General features: G+C 37.5%; 1 protein-coding gene across 1 annotated transcript in view; it reads left to right on the top strand.

Annotated features, from left to right (window-relative positions):
* pkig (protein kinase (cAMP-dependent, catalytic) inhibitor gamma) overlaps nt 1-24,722 on the top strand; it is a 30,030-nt gene extending 5,308 nt beyond the window's left edge. The window contains exons 2-3 of the mRNA XM_044123955.1: nt 20,600-20,781; nt 24,074-24,722. Coding sequence (XP_043979890.1) covers nt 20,628-20,781; nt 24,074-24,156 — 237 coding nt within the window. The 5' untranslated portion in view covers nt 20,600-20,627 and the 3' untranslated portion in view covers nt 24,157-24,722. The remainder of the gene's footprint in view (nt 1-20,599; nt 20,782-24,073) is intronic.
* Nucleotides 24,723-25,026: the final 304 nt, after the last annotated feature.

Raw genomic sequence — 25,026 nt, 5'->3', positions numbered from 1 at the left:
TTATGTGCACACACAATGGTGAAGCAGAGTTTTAATGCTTGTGCTTTTGCTCCTCGGTCTATTTCCGTCCGCTTCGCTCTGTATAATCATTGCTCTGATGTGTACATACTTTGCTCTTGGGGGATTTGTCAGTTCAACTGTCTTAACCTCTCTCCAATGACATGTTCTGCTTTTTTAAATTTTTTTTATTGGTGGAGCCTCTGAGCGTCTCAGCTTTTAGCTTCCCAACTTCCCCATAAGGAGAAAATGAGCGCCATCGCCCCGGCCTTAACTGTCTCATGTGACAGATGGAAAGATCCAGTCAATCTGTTCTGCTGCAGACCAAGAATCTGCCTCATGTTCTACATTTTGGCTGCATAATTCAACTCTTTCATGAATGTTTTCACTAGAAAATCCATCAGGTTGCAGATGAAGCTAAAACATATTGCTGGTTTAAAGGAGGTTTCAGACGTTTTTGTGTCTTAAATCTAAAATGTATGTGTTTTATGTAAAGTTTTGGCTTTATTGCTGCTGTTTGTGTGTTCTTTCAACAAATGGCCTTTTTTTTCTCAGTCTGTATCCTCCAGTAAATGATTAATCAATTTATAAATTGGTTCAACAATCGATTAATCACGATTAATCGTCTCAGCCCTAGAGATTATAATGTATCTAATTCATGAAATAAATAGAAGCTGAACTCATCAGAAATGTATCCTCTTGGAAAGAGTTTTTCATGTTGAGGTGAATAAACCTTCCTCGTTGCAGACAGTGTGTCTGCATAGCATAGCATGACATCAAGTCATGCTAATATGGGATTATTTCTGCAGCCTTTGAGTAGGATTTGCGTAAATTTTGCTGCATTACCTAATACGTGTGGTTTGTTGCATATGTGAAATAACTTGTTTGTAGCCTGTCACAGTAACAAATTTTGCTGGATGACAAATTGTCCCAGAATTTATTGCGATAATCGATAATATGGTTGATTTGAGACCATTTTCAAGTAATATAATTGTAGTAATGGCATAAAAATGCAACAATACATTCTCAAAGATCAATAAACTTTAAATGCTACACAGCAAATACACAAAATCTTACAGAGTAATGTTGGTTTAGTTTCTGATGTAAATATCTGTGCACACTTGAAATAAGACAAAAATAATTAAAAGCAACTTTTCAGCAAGAGTCTTGTTTTAATTAATGACTCCTTAATATTGATGAAAAAGTACTTGTTTATTTGGCAGACAAATTAAATTATAATTGTTATAAGTTAAATTTAGTCTGGCAGAAAAAAGTTACCGGTACATGTAAGTTAGTTTTGTCTTATTTCGAGTGGACTAAGATATTTGCAATATAAAATATTTGGTAAGATGTTGTGTTTTTGCAGTGTAACGAACATTTATCACTGGAACTGAAAGACGTTTTAAATATCCAAAATAAACAAACAGAAACAAAAAATAAAATGAATTATAAAGTCTCTGTAAACGAAATTAATGTTCATAAAAAGAGTTAATTGACACCAAAGCACCAGATGGAAGAATTTCATCATGCAGTTTTTGGTAGATAGAGAACAACGTTAAGTCATGCAAATGAAAATGATTTAGGTCGTCCTTCTATTAACTGAGTTATTGCTTATGGAGAGAGGCCCAATTATTCCACCTTTTTCCTGTCGAGAACCTCAGATTTAAACTGACTCTCTTCCCTTCACGCTCACTGAACTGCAGGTTGTAATATCAATTAGTTTTTTTGGTTTTCCCTGAAGTTGTCTAAAAGGACAACAGGAAAAAGGCTAACTGTGACAGAATGTTCTTTCTGGAATGTGCAATTCAGATAAATGTACTTGTTGCCACACGTTTGTTTTTAGGATTATGCTGCAACGTCGACTTGGCTTCCTTTGTCATTATACCAACTGAAATGAATCGTGTTGCTTTATAATTAGGGCCGACTTATTATCAATGTGATTGGATCAAAACGTGTCAGTCTTGGAATGAATCTGATCGATCTGAGTTGAATTTGTACTCTGCTCATACCTGGAGCTCTGAGCTTTCAGGAAATCTCCCAAAGAGCAGAGCAATGACTGCTGCGACCTGCTTCAGTCTCACACATTGTGTGAGTTGGGCTCCATCCCTTGCTGAGAAAATCACTCAAAAGGTAGATGAACACAATCAATGATTGGCACTACAGCAGCTTAGCCAGCAGGAGGGCATGTTGGGCCACCGGAGCCGATCTGAGCAGTCAACAGTTCAAAAAAGATTTAGATGGACCTGGGCGTCCAGAGTGGGCCTGTCGCAAAAAAGAAGAATAAAGTACTGATTAAACATTTAATAAATCAAAAACAAACTCAAAAGCTTCAATTTAAATATTTTATTGGTTTCCTCCTCTTTCTTTTTTCTGTACCTAAAACTGGATGAGGCGTCTTTAGGACATTTCTAATCACAGATATCATGGTTCATTTTGTGTGTTTTTTCTGTTTTGTTTGTTTATTTGGGATTTTTAAAATTCCTTCCTGTTCCAATGTTAAATATTCATCAGATTTTAAAGTTTGATCTTTGAGAATGTATTCTTGCATTATTATACATATTATATTTCTCGAAAATGGTCTCAAAACAACAAGATTAAAGTTTATTGCAATAACTTCTGGGATAATTGATCGTCTTATTTACAAAGGTCCTAATAACTTTCAGCCATTTTAATGTGCGAACGTAAACGTTGAGTTGGGGGCGTGGCCAGCAGCAGCTTATCTGGATTTAAAGTGACAGAAGCCCTAAAGCGGTTCATTCTGAAAGGAGCTGAAAATAGCCAGAAAATCTTATATTCTGAGAATTATTTTCTACAGAGGATGTAATAAATATCTTTTGAATAGCCCATAAACCAATCCTAACCTGTTCAAGAAGCATAATAGTTCACCTTTATGAATTAAAGCATTAAATCTTTAAAAGAAGCGATTTTAAAGTGGTGCTTTATCTGGATCTGACCAGGTGAAACCAATGTAAAATAGATTGTATGTAATAATGAGTCCCACACATAATAACTTCTCAAATTCACAGCTTCCCTTAGCTTCATGGCAAGCCTCAACACAGCTGTCCTCTTATATTAGAACTGCTATGAGTCATTTTCACTGCTCCTCTAACACCGTTTTTGGCAGCTGCAGCTGTTTCCACCAGAAAACCTCAGAAAATCTCTCAGCTCTCTACCTGCTCCTTGCCAAACAGCTGACAGAAGCAGTTAGAGGCTACCTGGTGAACACAGTGTGCATTTATCTGGCAGAGAACCACACATTTCCCCTCAGGGGGAAAAAATGAAAAGGTCCAAGTCTCATCGATGCAACATCGTCCTAGATGAATTATTGTGATAATGGTCATCCCGCCTTATGTAGCATTTAAAGTTTATTTTTTATTTAATTTTAAATGATTGCTGAGTCAGAGTGGTACAATGCATCAATGAGGGGAAAGATGAGATGTCGAGTGGATCCCCGTTATTCAAAGAGTTTAGAAGCTACTGCGAATAGCTAAAGTTTGCAAACACACTACTACCTATTTTAATAGTTCAAATGCAGACAATACCTAAAAGTGCAATAATAATAATTGCACACAGTTGAACCTGGTCAATGGCCCTTACAAGACGTTGTAGCAAACACATGCGTAATTTTACAACTGTACATTTTTGAAAAGCAGAAGTGGAGCCTCCTGCACAACTAACAAGAATACAGTAAGTGGTCAACAGCAAAACTCTTGTCTTTTCCAGCAGCCATTGTTCAGTGCCTAAAGCATTAAAACCAGCTGACCAAGGGTGCTGGAGTTCTGGTTAGATTGGCAGCTAATGGGCTGGGTAAGGCTAGGGTTGCTAGGTAACGGAGGACTAACATTAATAGCTGCCAGAAAATAGCTTGGTAGACTTTTTGGAGCGCTTGGGTTGTTTTTTTTTTTTTTTTTAGAAGCAGTAGGAACCCAAATGGAAGTACAAAAACATTTAAAATGTGAATTTTGCGTTCAAAGGTCCCCTTAAGAAACCATCCATCAGCTTTGACCAATTTGGGATCAGCAGGCTGTTTCTTTGGCAACCTCAATCCCAAATACAGCTCTCCCTGAAGGTCCAGCAGGGTCACAGTGCCCTGAACCATATATGGAGCGAGGAATCTACTCTGCTGCAAATCTACATTGTTTTTACTCTGTCAAACTGTGTGATAATAAACTAAAATTAAACACACCACAATCCCCTTTTCTTCCTGGTAAAGATGAAAACATATATTACGCCCAGAGGGATTGTGTGCGTCATAACCTGAAGGGAATTTCAAGTTTTGGTTTCCAACTCCTGCCTAGACTTGGTTCTGTAAACAGTATTTTAAGCTGGGATAGGCTGCAGGATTGCTGGATGGTTTCACCAAATAAAAACAAATTTTCCAGTTTTTCTGCATCAGACTAGCAGTCTCTGTAGGTTGATTGAATGAATTCACACAGTCATTTTAAATCTGTTGTGCAAGGGAAATTTTAATCAAGACTTCTCTATTATGAATGGGTTGTCATCAAAGTGAACCAGCTTGTCCCATTTTAGCCCAACAGGTTATTGAAAAGCTGATTTGATGGCCGACTCTCCTCATGAAAAATTAAAATGAGCTTTAATTATTTTAGATGGATCGGCACATTTAAAGCTCCACGTGTCGCAATCAAAGAGGTGAAGTCGGTGAGCTGTGAACGCAGCGAGACGGAAACATCCAGGACAGCTAAAAAGAAAAAAGGGCAAAATGGTTCTCCGTCATTTGACAGCAGATCAGAGTTTTGTTATGTCTGCTTCACTGCCAGTTTGATTTAAAACTCTTCTGTCAGTCAACCAGCAATTTCATCACTTTTCTCTTAATCAGTTATGATCGGAGGCACAGTTTGGATTTTGAAAAAAAAATTTTGTCTGTAAATAAGTTCTTTTTCATTCACTTTATTTTGAGTTCAGTAAAAATCATAATATTGACGCATAAATGGGGATGTTCTTGTAATGCATTTATTGTTTGAGTCAATGTTGTCAAATAAAAAAAAAAAAAAAATTTGCAGCAATTTTGTTGTCAAATATGTTTTTATGCATTTTCAGTTGATTGTTGAATTAAAACGATATTTACACAAATGGATTTGGATATAATAGATTAAGTATTTAAATTTGCTTAAGCACCAAATTTGAACAAATGCACACCACAGAAGTCACAACATAAACAACCGGATCTTACTACTGGCAGAAACGCCAAAGAAGATCACAGGAAGTTGTGGTAGGAAGATGGTGTGCCATGTTTTTAACAAATAATCGCAGGAACAAAGCTATTCACATGTGATTTTTAATTGCATTTCAAATTCCAATTTTTACAACATTAGTGGAATTTTAATAAAGTTTTGCCCACATTTGTAATGAAAACGTAGCTTAGTGACAGATTTTTTTTTAAAGATTTTATTGGCTCCTTTATTTGATAGTTAATTGACAGGACAGTGGGTAACGAGAGAAGGGGGAAGACATGTGGCAAAGGTTGCCAGGCCGGGAATCGAACCTGTGACGGCCGCGTCGAGGACTAAGGCCTCCTTATGTGGGTTGTGCTTAACCCCTGCGCCACCACAGCACATCCCGTGACAGATTTTTAAAGTTTTGTCTACTCTAATGAGTCGCTGTTTCATCTGCAAAATTTTGAAGTTAAGATCAGTATTTGGTGTAAACATGGCTGCCTTGATCCATCCTGAATTATATTAATAGTTTGGCAACTAGTACCATCTGTACAAGATGCTAAAACGTTGGACATTTTAGTTTTTACACATTTAACTGAAAATTTTTTTACTTGGCTGATTTAAACTCGTTGATGAACATTTGCTTTTTGATTATGCTGCTTCACACTGCACATTCAACATCAGTGATAAACTGGAATTTATTCACTTCAACAGCAAAAATTACTTTTATTTGGCTCTAACTAATCACAAAAGTAATGTTCTTGTTAACAAACTATGATTTTATTTATTTGACCTCTGTATTTCCCAGTAAATACATTAGTTTCAAACTGACTAATTGTTTAAAAAATTTTTTTCCATTTATTTCTTAATACAGTTAATTTGATTACACTCTAAATACATTCAACTTTAAAAATCAGGTTGAGTTAGCAATGTTTTCTCCTTAGACTGGTTATTGGTGGATAATTAATTGTATGGGAATCTCATCATCGAACCTTTGGTAAAGGGACATGTTAGAACTTAATGTTTGTGGAAAAAAAACACATTTACACGACACTAATTATGTCAAAGCCTCTTTAATCAACTGTTTTCTAATGGATTTAGTGCTTCATCCACTGATTTGATATAATATTGCTAATTGGTCTCAATCAGCTTAAGTAGCACTCTTGTAAGTGTGTAAAACAGTTAATATATCATGTTTAAATGTATCCAGTTTGCATATTTACGTTTACATGTGCTTTTAGCTTGAATTTATTGGATAATTTTGATACTTTGCCACTTTAATCCCTCCACTGGACTCTTCCTGCCCAGTTTGGAACCTGTTCCAGTTTGTCATGAATATTGATCTTCTAAGGTCCAGCAGGATCCATACTGCTTGCTTCTGCTCGTTTTTTCTTTTTTGTTTTTATTTGCTTGTGAGTGAGGGTCACATTCATGTCACATGACGCCTCCATCCTCCACTGACTCCATTTTTGGGAGAAAAATGCGACGGAGCATTTGCTCTGCGGAAACGCAGCAGAAGTTTTTTGTTTTTTTGTTTGTTTTTTTTTTTTTACATTGGAGTTGTGGTTGGAGATTGAAAAACAAAAAGCTGCTACAGAAGCAGGTTGTAGCTGAGAGCGGTAGGCCACAATCTAATTACATGTTCTGCTCCAAGCTGCCTTAATAACCCAGTGCTGCTCCGATGCTGAAGGAGGAAATTTTGTTTATGGAGCGCTTAAAAAAGTAAGGCAAACATTGGAGCCTGTGAAGGAATATGTCCATATTTAGCAAGCACAATAAACATGCATTCCTCCTCTGCCGCCCTCATCCTCAACTCTTCTTTTTTCCCCCCATCACTTCCTTCTCCTCATGTGCTTTCTGACCTTTCCCCATCCTCTCTTCTCGTCTCCTCTCCTCCTCGTCCTCATCTCCAGCTTGTCCTTGCCTCATTGTGTCTTCGCTGGCCTCCAGTGTCTGCGCAGATAGCCTGGGAAAAGATGAGGGCATAAACAAGGCACGCAAACAAAGCACCTGCTTCCTGCCGAGGTCTCGTGTCGCTAAATGTGCGGACGTAAATGGGAACGCTGCAGCAAAACGAGACGAGATGGATTGGACCGTGGGAGGAAAAACACAGACTGGCGCTGCAGCGATCCAGAAAGCCTCTGTGTTGCAGAGATAGAGAAAGCACCACAGAGGCAGAGATACCCTGAATAAACAGCTGATTGGGATAATTAAGGCAAATGCTTAGGATCAGGGTTTTGGTATTTTTGTCTGTTTGCCTTCCTAACTGCAGCGGTACAGCTGGACGACTTGGCTGAAAAACGTGTCATATCAAATTCAACATTTTGACAATGAAACTGCTTAGTTGTAGTTACTTAATGCCCTTTTTAAAAAAACATTTTCCTTCTACTGTAAACAACAAGAATCACCAGTTCTTTTACTGGCATAAAGAGGTAAATATTGAATAAGCTGCTTCACTTTTGATATTGTGCAGTGAAATTAGTTTTGTTGCATTTTTGAAAAATGTTTTGAATCATTAACCAATTTTACTGGATGATAAATTGCCCCAGAATTTATCACGGTAAATGATAATGTTGGTGTTTTAAGACCATTTTCAAGTGATATATTAATAATGGCGGCATGATAATGCAAAAACTCTTTGGATAAACTTTCAATTCTAGTGAATATTTAGCAAAGGAACTGGAAGACATTTTAGATGTACAAAATGCAATTAACTATGAAGTCTCTGGAAACAAAACTGTTCTTAAAAAATGACTGAAGACTTTTGTCATCCAGTTTTTGGTAGAAAGAGAAAACTGAATCATTCAAATGGAAATTATTGAGCTTGTTTTAATTTTGTCATGCGATTAATCGATTTATTGCGACAGGCCTATACATTGTGCAGCCCTAATATTTGTTATCCGCATTTTACTGTGAATAAATATAAAATAAAATTCAGTTTATCAATATTAAAAATTAATTTTTTCAGTTTTAAATCTCTGAAATTCTAACTGCTGGTGTGACCTTTCCTGTTTTATCCAGTTACAATGAGGCTAACCCTTAAACTGCTCTTCAACAGGCCGTTGCTAGGTAACCAAGGAGTGAGTGAGGGAGTTGTTGCCATGTAGCTATCTTAGCAGCTAAACTCTATTGGAAGTCTAAAGTCTTTTTTTTTTTGAGGAAATATATATTTTCAAATGGTTTTTTTCAGTTATTCTATCAAAGCTGCTACTATAATGTGTAATACCTTTTATAATTACATGCCATTAGCAGATTATTCCCTGTTATGTCATTACCAAGCAGTATAACAATGGGGTACCCAAAGTGAGGCCCGTGGGCTATTTGTGGACCTTTTACTGAATTTCTGTGGCCGCCAAATGCAGTTCAAGAATAATAAAAATTTGGCCCAACTGTCACTGGTGTTTGAAGTAGATGGTGATGTTTGTTTTTATCTAATTATTACCGACAATCTTTTTACAATATAAAATCCCAAGTTCAACACAAAGTATTTGCCTATTTATAACCAGAGTCGTTCACTGAAAAGTCAACTTTACTCCCAAATCAGCTTTTATCCAAGTTACTAAACTTGGCAAAATACATTTTAGATAACATTCCTTTCCTTAAAAAAATATTATTCTGCACATTTAGTTTGTTGTTGAGTTGGCAAAAAAGAAAAACAACCTTCAAAATCAGAACAAAAAGTTGTGATTTTATATTTTTAATTTTCTTGGCCCACTTGACAAAACGTTTGGAGGCGGCTGCAGTAAAAGGAACAGTCCTTCCCCCTCCCAGTCTAGCGCTCTCTTAACTCCGGACATAAAGCAGAGTCTGAATATTTTCCACTGGGATGTTCTCTTACAGCCTCTCCACTTCCTTCTTCTGACTCTTATAAAGAAAGTGTTTACAACCGACATAAATTCCATCACATTCATAAGAAAACAAAAGATTAACTGTGACTCTGTGATCGTTCGTCTCTTTTATTGCCCAAACTTTGAAGTTGTTTGATTCTCTGTTTGATGCAGACGACTTTGTTTCTGTAGAAACTCCAAACACACACTAGTTGCTCAAGGTTGAAGTAGAAATTGGAGTTGGAACGTGTGTCTCTGAGTCCAGTTGAGGCACCTGTTTGTGACTCAGCCGTGAATCAAGTGTGGTTAATGAGAATCAATCACACCTGTCACACACACACACACACACACCCACACACACACACGGAGTGAACGAGGAATTCCCTGTTGCCCGTTGTCTGGTTCGGTCTCGTATGTCTGCTCGTCTGCTGCCTGAATTGATCACAACTTATTTGGAGTCTGGCACACATACACTCTCACACACATTTCCTCCTGTAACTTGACCTTTCCGTCTGTCCGTGTGTTTCTGTATCATGTGAAGCTAACGTCAGCTGCCATTGATCGGCCCAGCTGTTGCCAGCTTTTTGCAGTAGGAGCATTGTCTGTCTATCTCTGAGGTGTTTACTACGTGACCCGACCATCTGTTGAACGGAAGAGGCATTTTATCTGCTTAACAGAAACTAAGTGTGTTTGTTTGTTTTTGTGGCTGGTTTATTTTAGGCTCCAGTGTTTTTAAGTTGAAAAGAGTGTATCAAACACGCAGTTTTTAAAGGGGGACCTGTTGTGCAGTATTCACATTTTGGACATTTTTCAACTTTTTAAACATTTCTACTGCCTCTAAAGAAGCACCCACTTGTTTTTTGGTGACTGGAAAATGTACCGTTTCACTGCAAAAACACAAAATCCTACCAAGTATTTTTTGTCTAGTTCCTAGAGCAAATATTTTAGCAAATATGGAATAAGACTAAACTGACTTACAAGCAACTTTTTTCACAAGAAATAGAAGCTTCTTTAGGTAAAGAATTCCTTAATATTGATGCAGATTGTTTAAAATATAATAATACATTTATATTGATTTATCTGGCAATAGAGCAAGTAGTTTTTCATCAATATTAAGGAATTATTTACTTAAAGTTACTTTTAAGTTAGTTTGTTTTATTTCATGTGTAATAAGATATTTGCACTACAAACTAGACCAAAATTACCTGGTAAGATTTTGTGTTTTTGCAGTGAAAACCTCCTGAATGTAACGTCATAAATCAGCAGGCACTGTAGCAACCTCAACAAAGCCCAGCCCATTATCCAGCAGCCCAAACAGAGCACCAGCACATTTGGTCAGCTAGTTTTACCGCTGTACTTTGGATGCTGGAAAAGGCAGGTGTTTTGTTGTTGACTTACCATCCAGAAACTTTTTGCTGCTTTCTTGTTTGTTGTGCAGGAGGAACCAGTTGTGCTTTTCAAAGCTGGGCAGTTGTACATCTGTTTGGAGTCATTTTCATGCGCGAGTGTGAATGTTGAGTTGGGGGCGTGGTCAGCAGCAGATTATTTGGATTTAAAGTGAAAAGATGCCCTAAAACAGCTCGAAACGGGCAGAACTATCAGACTAAAATGTAATTATCTAATAATGATTTAGATGGACTTTTCCTAACATGGTCAAGGAAGCATTTAAAAATGCAAAGCAGTACCGAGTCAGATTTGCGTTTTCTGGTGCAGCTGGTTGCTGTTTGTCGTTTCAAATAAACAGTCATATAAACTTCCGTGATTGCGGTATTTACTGTTTTTTTTTTTATTTTTTTATTGGCATCAGATGAGAATGCAGCTTTCAGCGTGAGGCAGCAGTCAAGATTAGCTCCACTTCCTGGAACGTTTTGATCCCTGGGAGGTCTCCTGGCAACCGGTGGAGCTGAGCTCAGGCCCAGTTACAGCCAAGCAGCTCTCAGGCCGGCCAGTTGAAGAGGAAATCTACTGGCTGCATAGAACATAACATGGATTTCAGGCTTTGTGCTTTAAACGGATACTGATCGTTTATATTATGAATCCTTTGATGAAACTGATGTTTGTAAAAACAGAATGATATAAGAAAAACCTGAGATAACTTGCAGTAATTTAACTAATATCTATTGATGGTGATGTGTTTCTGCTTTGGATTCATTGCAAACACAGATCCCAGAAACTGAGGATTTGTTATTTTTATGGCAACAAAGTTTTATTCTGGCAATGAGACACTTAAACAATAACGCAGCTTAATTGTTGTTACTCATCGCCTTTCTAAAACATTTTTCTGTTGCTTTAAACAGGTATCACCAAGTATTTTCCTGGCATAACGAGCCTGAATATGTTGTAAATGCTAAATTAGCTATTGTCTATTGCAGTCTTTTGCACAAATTTTTGATACATTGTGCTGCCCTTATATTTATGACGTAAGCTTTATGGTGGTTAATATAGGGCTGGGCAATATAGCTGGGAAAATATAAGCGCTTCATGTCAGTTGAGATTGATAATTATAGTTTTTTGTTTTAAATATACAAAAAACTAGCAAACGTTACTTTTCCAGTTTTATCTAAAGTTTTTTATTGTTTTTTTTATTCGTAAGCAGTTATGAGACACTGTGGCAAAATCTGAACTGCTGCTGCACCAGTTACTCAACAGGTTGTTGCTAGGTGACCAAAGAATGAGTGAGTTGCTAGGTAACCAAAGAATGAATGAGTGAGTGAACTAACTTAACTGAATGTTAGCGGTTGAGTGGCTAAAATCAGCTAAATCTGGTGCTGCTGCAAGCGAACCGGTACCGAGCCAGGCAGTTGCTATGGAGTTGCTACGACAACAGTAAAGAAGCCACAACCTTACAACTAGCTCTCAACTCATTCCTTTCTAACTTATAAACAATGTAGGTACGTTAGAACTTAAATACGACACAATTCTTGAGTTCTCTACTCTCCTCTGTGTAACACTGAGATGCCCTCATAGCTCAGACTTGTGGAAACTGTTTTTTGTTTTACTCGCAACCAAATCTACAAAGCAGAAACTCCAGCTCACTGCCTGTTATTCAGATTTAAAACGAGCAAATTGCGTCTTTGCAGAGATGGGAAATAAAGCTTCGCCTTCTGCTTGATCTTCTTTCCCCTCCCAACGGTTCGGATATTATTACTACTTTCCATGTTTCTCCAGTTTATAGCTGCACAGTCCAGCTATATAAAGTCATTAAAACCGGACGTTCCTTAATGTTCATAACAATGTTGACCATTAAAGCTGGTAGATTACTAGTGTTGTGTAGAGAGTGTGGCTTATGGAGCAGCAAAGTGTTTTGCTGCTTCATCTGCCCAAACCACACCTTGTTATCTGTGATGGAGGGTTTTCATCTGACTGGTTTTGTTGGATTTTGCTTTATCTGCTTGACGCCGCAATTTTATCCTTCTTACACAGATCGATTATTTTCTCCACAATTATGGGATGTTTTTCAACACGGTTGTTTAAGAAATCAGAAGCTACTTATTGCTTCAGTTTGGGTCGAATAGCTGGAAGATAATCAGGCATACAGTAATTATCCAGGCTTGTTTTTTTGTGGTCAAATGTTTCTGAAGAGTTTTTTTTTTGTTGCTGGTTTTGTAATTCATGAGCTAACCCCACTTTAGCTGATGCTGATGGTATTGGTTAGGCTTCTCATCTCGTGTTCCTTGGTGTGTGAGAGCCAAGTGTGTTCGTCTAGGATGGCAATTATGTGAAAGTACTTTCAGGATTTCTGCAGAGTGAGAAGAGGAAGAAAAATTACAAATCCCATCAGCTGGTATCACCGAAAGTCCTGGATGTCTGACAGCAGAGAGAAATTTTATACTCAAAGGTTTTACAATGGTGAATAGAGGAGAAAGATCCTTTTTATTATTATTTTACTTTCAGAAGTTTTCACTGTTCCTGCATAAAGAGGCCTAAAACTTCAGAGGAAAAGAGCTGTGTGCAAAGGTGCAATTCGTCAGGGAAAATTAGGTCTTTACACCCAGCCTGGATCCCAGAAGAAGAGGAAGGATGTGGGGCAAATATACAAGGTGCAGCTGAGCAGTCCAGGTTCTTATTTATTCATGAAGGCCGGAGAGAGACAACAATGCTAATCCCGGTGAGGAAATACAGCTAGCTGTCGACCAAACCGTCACTGCGTCTTCTGACGGAGGTTTGAGAGGCAGCGAACACGAGTGTAACACTTGGCGCTGCAAGAGGAATGGATTTGCATGAATTTGTGTGAAGTAGTTTGGGTCTGCCTGGGAGCTGAAGAGGCGACTGCGTTCTCTTTGGTAAGAAAGTGGTTCTGCACACTTTACTGCGTCGTTTCAGAGAGTCGTTGACATTTTTACAGTGTAAATTGTGCTTCAGTCGACAGTAAATGCTGTATGAAATGTCATGAGGAGAAATATGTGACGATGATTAGAGATGCACCGATCCAGTATTAATATCTGTATCAATCCTGATATTGGAAATATTCTAGATCTAGTATAGGTGACAATGTACCCGATCCATAAGGGTTTATCTAGTCAGTCCAATTCTATGTTTTGAGCTCTGAGCGATCATGTTTTATTTATTTTACATTGTATTTAATATTCCTAATTTTACTTTTAAAATCTTTTGAAAGAAGGCTTTTATTTTTTATTTTTTACACATTTGACAAATTATTTTAGTTAGTTTCAGTTCTTTATTTACTTTATATTTACTATTATACTCCTAATTACACTGACAGAACAAATTAAAGTCATGTTGAAGTTATTGTCCATTTAAAGTCATCAAATAAGTTTGTAATTCATTATATTTACATCTGTGTTCTTAGTCAGTTCTGTTCTGTTTTTCTGTATCGGATTAGTATCAGCCAATACTAAACCACAGATATTGGTGCTGGAAGTGAAAAAGGTGGATCGGTGCTATTTCTATCGCAACAAGCAATAAATCAATTAATCAATTAATCACATGGAAAAATTAAAACAAGTTTAAAAATTTCCATTTGCATAATTTATTGTTTTTCTCCTCTTTTTTTTTCTACCAAAAACTGGATGATAAAAGTTTATTTAAATACTTAAAACATCAAACTAAAAGTTAATTGTTTAATTTTAGAGATTGACAAATGTTTGTGCTTTTCGCCTTTAAAGAAATAAATACACTGTGTCAGCTACGTATTATAAATCAAATGAAGGACGAGTGGAAAATTTCAGCTGCAGGTGACTCTCATCCACGTGGATAATTCCTGCCTCTATAATAATCGCTGCAAAAATAGTCGACGGACCTAAAATCGTTTGGGCGGACGGCTGTAATGGACAGCCGAATCGACAAAGAAGCCGGTCGCAGCGCGGCTTATTGCAGATAATACAAGTTTATTACACACAAATCAGGCTTAAAAGGCTCCAATGGGACAGAAGTGAGCCTGAGTCTCTAATGGGGGAAGGTGCTCTGACTCATTTCCCAGTGAACCCAAAGGCTTTTTGTTCCTGGTTATCTCTGCGCCACAAGCTCCGCTGTTTATTGTCACCTTGAAAGTGTTGGTCGATGTCTCGGTTCAAACGTGTCGCGTCAGAAAGCTTTCTGAATGGTGTCGCTGCTCCACTTTCCTTCAGTGTTTAACAGGGACAAGACGGTATGAAGTTCCCACCAAGGAAAATACCAGTTTCATTTTTCAGCAGCAAACAAAAAATGAAAACAAAAACTGTAACATGAACCAAGTGCTGAAATTTAAAGCCAGAAAACAATTATTAGTCCTGCTTATGTTGTTTATATGTTGCTTTATATGTGCAGAGGTTTTTCTTGCAACCCCCACATTATCTCTGTTTGGACACGGTGTGAGATTTGTTCTTTCTTCCTGATTATATCCTCCAAATATTGTCATTTTCATCTATTGAAGGGCTGTGGCCTCAGGCATACCTCTTCCCTTCTCTGTCTGGTTTTGTTTTCTCCCAACAGGCTGTACTGAACTTTACTTTTGTTGTGCTTCTTTACAATGACAGGAAAGGCACTCTGATTCTGCTGCCAGCATTTCTGGCAATACAGAATTTTGTGATCAATTTCTGATGTATGTAAAGCTTTAATCCGTTGAAACTGAATATGGTCAGTTTTGAAAAGAACAAAATAGTGTCAACATAAAGTGCTTTGTAAGAGATTTCACAATAAAAATAGATTTTTACCATGTTTTGAGGTCTTTAGCATGCTACATTAGCGGCTAGCCTGGCTAGCACAGTTAAAAATAGCATAGGAGAGAAAACCTCTCGGCTCAGACTTCTTATGTGCTTAAAGTATTGCTCTCTCTCACTCTCTTGCAGCCAAAAATGATCAGGATGACTTCTTAATTCCAAATTACAGGGATTAACAGATTTTTAAAGGTTTTTGAGGTCAGGGAGGAGAGATGTGTAAAAGAGGGAGGCTGAGCGCAGATCAGCCAATAAGCTGAGCTGCGTTGAGTTTACCTTTGAGGATTGGCTTATTATTGTCTGTGAAAACCACACCGGTGACATTTGTCTGGTGGTGGGGTTTCCAGTTGCAGCTGTCGTGTTTCTCCTTGTAAACTCCCGGGGGCTTTTCACATAATTGGATATGGTAAATTAAATGTAGGCAGACATAAATGTGAAAGGCTCAGCTTATTAAACATTTAAAGACAGAATATCGTTTCTACCTTTATGATGTTTGAATGTAAGAAAGCAATGGTGTGGATTTAATTAGATAAAATCTGGTTGTTTTGTTTATAATTCCTTTAAACTTTAAAATGAATGTTCTTAAAGGGCCGGTAGTAGCAGAATGCATTGATAAGATCTATAAACGACGTGTTAACATATAAATGAATTCTTAAAATTAAATAATATTGAACATCCTTTCATTCCCTCCAGGATTTTGTGACTGTTAGGGGACTTTTTGAAAAAAAGTAAATAAATCAAAGTGTTTGTGGTAATAATTTAGAAATATTTGCACTTATGTATGATGGGAAATGAGACTTTTAATTATTCGCTGTATCATTATGGATTATAAATCAAGTAAACCTGATCAGTGAGAATTAAAAGTAAGAAATACTGCCACCTACAGGTCATTCATTCACGTAAAAATGATCAAATCCCTGTATTTTTTCACACTAATAAATAATTGAGCTTATTGAAGATTTTTGGCAACAATGGTGAAAAATATTGGATCCAAGTGACTTCTTACTCCCACCTGCAGGTGGCAGTATTTCATACTGATTTAAGGATGATTTATAATCCTCAATGATACGGCGAATAATAAAAAGTCATATTTCCTATCATACATAAGTGCAAATATTAAAAAATTATTACCATAAACACTTTTTTTTAAAAATTGATTTATTTTTGCAAAAAATCCCAAAAATAGTTGCAAAATCCTGGGGGGAGTGAAATAACTTACTTTTAAGAATTTATTTATATTTTAACTGTTCTTGGATGAGTTTAGCGATACATTCTGGCCAAAACTCATTTACCGGCCCTTTAAGAACATTCATGATCTTCATTCAGCCCAAAATGAAATCAAGTTCGACACCTTTAGAGTCCAGAGGGCCACATAAAGAGCTACAGCGGGCCAGATTTGGCCCCTGCGCCTTCAGTTTGACATGTCATGAGATTTACTTTTGTTTTCTGTGACATTATTTAAATAGCAGCAGGTGGACCAAAACGACATTAACAACCAGGTGAGGATCGAGACACAATAACAACTTCATCATCACAGTTCCCTTCATGATTACTGGGAATAAAATCAGTTTTTTCCTCTGCAACACAACACCATTAACGTCCCGCCACCGCAGCTGAGACCAAGAGGAACTGCAGCTGAAGAAACATCACCATCTCCACCACCATCATCATCATCATGGAAACCATGTTAATGATCTTGGAGTTGGAATCGATCCACATGTGCAGGCAACTAATTAGACAAACAAATGGCAATTAGACGGGAGTCCCATAATCCACTTAACAACCAGGCGAGTGGAGACGAACCAGTGCAGTGAAGCGCTGTCACAAACCTCTCTGCAAAACATTACGGCTGATGGAGAAATCACTCTTTAACTGTTCTAGTGGGATTTCAAATTGACGATTTTATGTAGCAGGAAATGGAATCAAAATGTCAAACATTGTTGATATTATTTGCGTTTCTCTGAGTCCTGGAGGCTTTCATTGACCAAGAAGAAGCCCAATTACACTTGGCATTTAAACCCTTAATTCCAACTTGGGTTTTATATGCTGGTTTGTGCAGAAGAATTGATTGAATGCTAGCCAGAAACAACTTTCAGGCCTTTTTGGTCTTTAGTGACAACTTCCTGGGCCCTGAATTAAACCTTTTTTTCCTTAAAGCTTTCCCAGTGCCTGACAACAGCTGCTGCTAAAGAAAGTCATTTACTGCTTGGAGAGACATTTCTTTGCAAAACAAAGATGTCTTTTCCATAATTTTTTTTCCATCAGTTGGCTCTGTTTAGTCCAGTTTAATCAAGCTCTATTTTGTTTGCCTAGAAAGCCCAGTTTGCTTCGGGAGGTGTGAATGTGTAATAACTCTGATGTGGACCAAAAAAGCGAACTCCGGTCCGTCTAAATCTTTGTGTTCCACTGGTTTGATGAGATGCAAACCATCCGAAAGAAAAACCGTCTATTCCCCAATGTTCACTCTTTTATTTGCCCTGCAGTCATGTTAAATTTGGTCAGTAGAAAAAGCCTTTTTTCCTGGCATTCTTCCCAAACAGTCTTCTGGCATCAATTATAACAAATCTCACAAAGAGCTCTTTAGATTTCTCTCTGTTTTTTTTTTTAAATTCTCTTTCCACCCTGTTCACTACGGTTGGTGCCAAAGTGAAGTTGAAGTTTTGTTGGTTTGTGTTTGTCACAGTTGAAGTTGCTGTAAACTTTTAGTTGTTGCTCCGACTATAGATATAGGCATGTTTAGGTGAGCAGCTACTTTCTTGAAGTAATTTTCTGATTTATGGCACGTTCTCTCGTCTTTCCTGTTTTGAAAAGTGACCAAAACGGCATCTGGGAAATGTTATTTGTATAATAAAAACACAAAGTTATCGATTTTATATTAAATCTTCTTACTCAGGTATAAGATTCTGACATTAGTTTAGTTTTTTTCTGTCTTTTCTGACTTTGACTGGTTGACTTAAATAGAAAATTAAGAAATTTTAAATTTCACCTCTGGTTGTTTTGTAAACAAAATGGCTGAAATAGTGCAGTTTTTTTGTTTTCCCTGCTGATCTGATTCAATCAAGAGAAAATCGTGCCGTTCTGTTCTCCGGTGGAAAACGGTGCTGGTTTTATCTTTGTCTGTTTCACCCCTCAGGTTGTGGAAGGGTCTTTCAGTCAAAGCCTCCTGCTGATTTTTGGCTCAGTAAACATTGCGCCGCCTGCTTTTTAAGACCACAGTGTTATCCGTGGATCATACCACCGTCTGCGGCTGGGAACAGATGATGGCTTGCAGGAGCAGTTGGGAGGAAACGCCATCAGTTCAGAATACGGTGACATTTCCAGAGGTTTCACTCTTACATACAGGACCTCAGTTCCTCACTCGGCATCAGCTGCTGGCGTCCCACAGTCTGACGGCTTGCTTTTTATTTTTAAACAGACCACAGATGTAAACTGTACAAGAATAAGTCAGTCAAGTTTATTAGTATAGCACATTTCAGCAGCAAGGCATTTCAAAGTGCTTTATGTCATAAAAACATGATACAAAGTCATAAAAGATCATTGCTGGACATCAAAATGTTTTCATTATGGTTGAAAAGCAAAACAGATGGCTTTTTAGTTTAGATTTAAAGGAACTCAGAGTCTTTCTGTAAGATTTACCGTTACCTAGCAACCCAAGCAGAGTTCCAGCACTTTTGGTCAGCTGGTTTTAAAGCTGTATGTGCTGTACAATGGCTGCTGGAAAAAACAAGTTGGTTTTTTTTGTTGATTTACCATCAAGAAACCTCATGCTGCATTCTCGTTGGTTGTGCAGAATGCTCTACTTCTGCTTTTCAAAGATGCGGTTTGCAGCAATTTTCACATGCGAGTGTAAGCATTGAGTTGTTTTCTGTCGTCTTCTTTGTGCTTTGCGCCAATGGTAACTCCCGGTTGTTGATCATGTGACTCAAGTGATGCAAAAAATAAAAAATCCATTACAGTTTTGCGAAATAAGCCAAATTCAGTTCCTAATTTTTACCAAAAGACTTGAGTTTTTTCTAAAGTGGTGTGTTCAAATTAAGCAAACTCATTTCTGAAATGTCAAATTGCTCACTTGTAATGTCAATGGAAAAACATAAAATGTGAGTTTCAGTGAAAGAGTTGAAGTGTGCAACCCCAGGTCAGTGTGATGTCATGTGCTTTTCTTCTTCTTGTGATTTGGCTCTCGTCGCTCAGCTGTTGCTGTAATTACGCCTCACATACGTAGATCTCTCCAGGGAAACCTTTTGCAGTTGTGACGACGTCCGAGAGCTTCTGCCTCCTTTTTCTAACCTTTTCTTTTTGTTGCTGCTTTTCTCCGTTCATTTAACTCCCTGCAGCAGGTTCTTTCTTGTCCTTTTTCTTCGAGGAAACGGTTTCCTGGCTTGGCCGGATCCAAGACCCATTTGAAAATGGAGTGAAAGCAGGAAACAGATGAGGAGTGAATTGCTAATGGGGTTTCTTTGATTTATATTTCCCTCTGGCCCCACCTCAGCTGGCTGTCAGAGGCTCCTACTCTGGATTTCCTTATTGACAGGAGTTTATCCACTCCTCCTTTTTAAATGCTGTGTAAGTATCTTTGGAGAGACAAATGGACTCTGAGAAGGGTTGGACTGAACAAGTGCAGGCCCTTTATCCTGATGTAATTAGGTCAAGCATTTAGGAAAGATGTCAGTGCTTCCATTAGTCTCGCTTCAGAAAGAGGAAGAACAATGATTAAGAGGTTCTCTCCTTTTTTCTTATTGATTCTTTCTCCTCTGCTTTTCTCTTTTTCACCCTAAAGATCCAGAGTTGCTTCTTAAATATTGAACTTTCTCTCCAGTAACTCGTTTTCTCCTCTGTCCAAATATTTTGCCAAAATCAAAACGTTGAATCCACCTATGGGGCCGCAAAAAGTATTTTAAGACAAACGTTTTGTGCCAATAATAAACTAAAGTAAAAATGAACATCATTGGAGATGCTAACATGCCCACAGTTTCAGACTTTTTTTAGGTTTCTCGGGTTTTGAGTGAAAGAAATTTGTGGTCCTAAATGAAGGTCAAAGCAGAAAAGTTGTTTTTTGTACTACATATTTTTTAAGATGTTTTTATCATAATAAAATCAAAAAATGGACGGAAAACCCTGACCATCCATCTTCAGTCAGAGGCTTCTTCTTTTTGCTGTAATACAGACAGCTACAGGAGATTTATCCTCCCAACAGCCATCATTATCTACAATAACTCTGAATATTTTTAATTAATATGAGTTAAAATAACATTTAATTTTCCTTTGGGATCAATAAAGTATTTTTGAATTTAAATTGAGGTAGGGGGGCCACACAGAGTCCTCCATGGGCCACAAATGGCCCCCAGACCACAGTTTGGACAGCGCTGGTTTAAGAAGCAGTAGCAGACGAGTAGAAACGTGTTTCTTTTGAGCGCTCTGCCTGCCTGACTCTCTCTCTCTCCCTCAGGTGTAATGAGAGCGCTGGTCATGGACAGATGATGGACGTGGAGACGTCGTACTCGGATTTCATCAACTGTGACCGCACAGGCCGCCGGAACGCCGTGCCCGACATCACAGGGGAGGGGGCGGCCACGGCGAGCACGAGTGAGCTCACCAAAGACATGGCAGAGATGGATCTGAAGGCTGCAGGTGGGTGGAACCGGAGATGTGCGTCCAACGCCAGGAAGGACGGTTTTACTTACAGCTGAGGAGATGAAGCTGGAAACGGAAAGTAAACCGGTTTTTCACAGGGTCTCAGTTTGTTTAAATAAAAATAGAAATGGGAAAATCTGGAAGATACTAGAACTTAATGTCATGCAGTCACCTTTAAACAGGTAGCATTATGTATAGTGGCTTTTTATTAGGCCTGTCACTGTCACATTTTACTGGATGACAGATTATCCCAGACATTTTTGGGACAAACAATAATGTTGTTTTTGAGACCATTTTCAAGTAATATCATGGTAATGGCATGATACCTTATGTTTTAAAATAGTCAACATCTCCTAACCTGACTCCTGCAAAACCAAAAGTATCTGCAAGACATTTTCTTTTTTTTTTAAAAACAGACCAATTTTTTGCACAGTGCTCTAATTTTTCTTACAGTTAAATAAAATTTTGCATATTAGTGGCTAAGTTGTTTTTTATCGTACCTGTAGCAATAATTAATCATTTTTTACGTCTGAAAAGGCCTCCTTCCATTTTAACTGCAGTGTGTACAGTCTTTAAATCCCCTGCAGGAGTAGTTCTGGAAAATCACAACATTTATTTAAAAAAATAAAGATCAGAGTTCTTATTATAGCCTTTTCCACGTTAATCACAAGGCACACACTCTTTCATAAAATTAAATTATGGGTAGAACTCAGAAATGTTGAGCGTCGGCACCAGACTGCAGCATAATAATGTGCCTGCAGTGTTTTGCAACAGAGTAAAGATGATGTATTTGTGTCTGTGTGACCAGCAGTATTCAGGATGTTGACAGGTTTTATGTCTAAAAGCCTTTTTTCCTCCAGAAAGTGACAGATTATTTGAGCTCTGTGTTTTCAGTGAGGAGATCAGGCAGATTGTTGTGTATCTACAGCACAATAATAAAGGATAAAATCAAGAATTGAAGATGTTTTCACATACTCTGCAGTATGAATTAATAATTCATTTGTTTTTGTTTTTTTCCAAGGTGGAATGATGATCCTATGGATTTTTAAACACAAATCACTAATATAAATGTGTTAATTTATATAACACTCCTTTTAATATTTGGGTAAATATTCCTTAGAATGTTAAGAGAAATTACACCGTTTTTGAACCAATTCAGATGTAGATATTGGTTCACTCTTCTCTCAGAATTATTAAAGTTCATTAAATTACTTGCTCAGCCTTTAATGTTTAATATTGCTGTGGTCAGAATCATTCAAAAATCTTGATTATTGATCATTTTAAATCCAACATGGATGTGTGAATGGTAAAGTTATTCACCTGACCCAAAACATTTATACTTAAATGACTAAATCAGGAATAATCAGTGGTGTCCACTGCTAGCTGAAAAGCAAGACCAGCTAATCGTAACCATTAGTTTTGCTAATACCTACATTGTATTTAGCACAAGCTAATGCTAAAGTGCTAAATTCATCCATGTTCATACCCACCATGTGTCAATTACTCAACATGTTTTTAATATATAGTATCACGCCCCCAACAGGGGGAAATTTGTTACTGCACACCTACCTATGTGCTGTTTGTGCTTCAGAAACTTATAGTTTCAGTTTTATGCTAGCTATTTATTGCTAGCTTTGCTGCTGATTTTGCTTAGTTGATCATGGCTGATCAATGGCTTTTAGACTGATGCATTCTGGGAATAAAATAAACATAATTTTCTGTTTTTAGAATGGAGGACGTGAGGCGAAGGAAGAGGTTTTCACCCACTTCAAAATAAGAGCCTGAACAATAATAATAATAAATATTTAGTTGATTGAAGAATCCTTTATAGCTGGAACTAATACTTTAACGCAAATGATGAACTTTATTTAAGTGAAAGTTTACAAAACAGCCACATAAATTATAAGTAAATTAATTTAGAGGAAGCTAAGTGTGGTAAACATTTTAAAAGAAAAAAAAAAAATAGCTCTGAACTCATTAGCCCCAAATGAGTGTCTTAATCTTCTGGCTATAGAAATATATCCTTTATTTATCTAATATTTTTCTTCTTGGTGGTTCCTCATATCCCTGCAATAAAGTAAACCTGAATTTGAATTAATTTGACTCTAAGAGTCCTATTTAAATCCAGAAAGTACCACTTCCTGCTGTGGCTAGCTTTGGGCTAAACTTTAATTGTCCACCATTAGACATAGGCTTTTAGTTTGTGCCAGTCCCAAATTTATAACCGTCATTTTCTTCATGATCATTACAGTTCTTTTGTGCCCTAATAATAGAAAGTGTGCAGGTGAGCAGCTGATCCTGGAGCTGTAGACACCAGTAACGAGTTGCTCACGCAGGTGTTTGGTTTCTCAGCTGTGGGATTTCTGTGTTAAATGAGCCGGAACAGCAGCAGCAGACACAGCCCTCAATTATTCTTCATAATGGTGTCTGGTTCCCTTTCATATTACTCAAATCTTTCTGCTCTGATGCACTTTTTCACTGTTTTTCACTGTATTACTGGGAAATGACTTCCCTTTTAGTGGTAAAACAGTGACCTATGACCTGCAGAGATAAGACCGACTCTGGTGAGAGAAGGACGTCTTGGGAAACAAACTCGTGTCAGGCTGGCTTTATGTCACTGCTAAGGCTTGATCACTATCTAAGTAATATGTTACTCTGACGTTTAATGAATTTTTCTGATGATTAATTGATTAATAAAATAAAGAAATGAAAAGAAAAAAGAAATCAATTAGTCATATGTTTTGTACAGTTTTAGATTAATTACTGCTTTCAGTAAATTACCTTTTCAGTCTGTATTCTCCAGTTAACAATTGATTAATAAATTAATTGACGATTATTTCAATAATCCATTACTCATGATTAATTTGATTAATCATATTTTGTACAGTTGTGGCTTAATTACTGTTTTTAGTATGTTGTTCTTTGAGTAAGTGACCTTTTTTAGCCTGTATGCTCCAATAACAATTAATCGATTACTAAATTAGTTGGCAGTTATTTCAATAATTGATTAAATATGATTAATAAGATATTTTGTGCAGTTTTGGCTTAATTACTGCTTTGTGTATGTTGTTCTTTGAATAAGTAACCTTTTCTTCAATCTTTATGCTCCGGTCAACAATCAATAAATTACTAAATTAGTTGACGCTTATTACAATAATTGATTAATCATGATTAATCGCATTCATCATGATTAATCGTTTCAGCTCTAGTTGCTCTAAGAATTTTTTTGTTTAACAGAATTGTCACTTTTCTCCCTGAATGTGTCCTGATATCATTTTTGTCTCGGCAGAAGGAGACCCGGGGGCCTCCCCAGCGCCGGAGGCCGAGGGCTCCACAAGCCAAGACGCCCAGGGCGGCGGGGGCCCGTCCTAAAGGCAGCAGGAGACAAAAGCGGCGTAAAGAAACGCAGAGAGGGAAATGAAGAGGTGGAAGGTTAGCCGTCCTTTCTGGAGCTGAGGACACTTTCACTCACTGCCGGCCTGTTTGGAGCTTCCCTCGTCCCAAATGCCGCCCACTTCTTTCTTCTTTCTTCTTTTTTACCGGACCAGATAGTAACATGGCTAAGAGAATGGAGTGGAAGTGGAAAATGGGATCCTTTGCTTTTTACTCTGAAAGTCATTTGTATTTCCTGACAGGATGAGGAAGCGCAGAAACTTTGGATTAATGCCTGAGGAGAAGAACTGAGCTAAACAAAATTATTTATAACTAAAGGCAACGCTCCGGCCTAGAATGGAACTGTGTCATGGATTCATTATCATCCGTTTGTCGTTCTCTTTTCACGTCTGTGTGCGTTTGTGACTCTCTTGTTCCTTTTTTTTTTCTAGTATCGTCTCCATTTTACTGTCAAGTAAAGACTTCATATTTATTGCTAAATGTTAAGTGATAACTTTGTGATAGAACTATTCTTTGTGTAATAAAACACTGATGAATTACTGTAACATTTGTATGTTTCTAAGAGATAATTACGTTCTTACATTAGGAATCAGTGGGCTACTGAAAGCTGCAGATCTGGGAGCAGTAAAAGGCCGAGTTAATTAGATCCATAAATATTCCTGAACACAGCTTGTTGCGTACATGAGGATGGTGTTGACATTTCCATCCAGCATGGCTGCCGTGTTCTTTTTATCGCTATGCACAATAAAGAAACTGAGGTTTGTACAACGGTATATTAGGGACATTGTAGGTCAACAAAACAAGTAAATTTCCACCAAAAAACTGAGATTTGCTAGAAAAAACAGAGAA

Source organism: Gambusia affinis, linkage group LG01, assembly GCF_019740435.1.
Source record: "Gambusia affinis linkage group LG01, SWU_Gaff_1.0, whole genome shotgun sequence".
Taxonomy (NCBI): Eukaryota; Metazoa; Chordata; class Actinopteri; order Cyprinodontiformes; family Poeciliidae; genus Gambusia; species Gambusia affinis.
The sequence above is the reverse complement of the archived record's forward strand: the minus strand, read 5'-3'. Positions and strand labels throughout refer to the sequence as shown.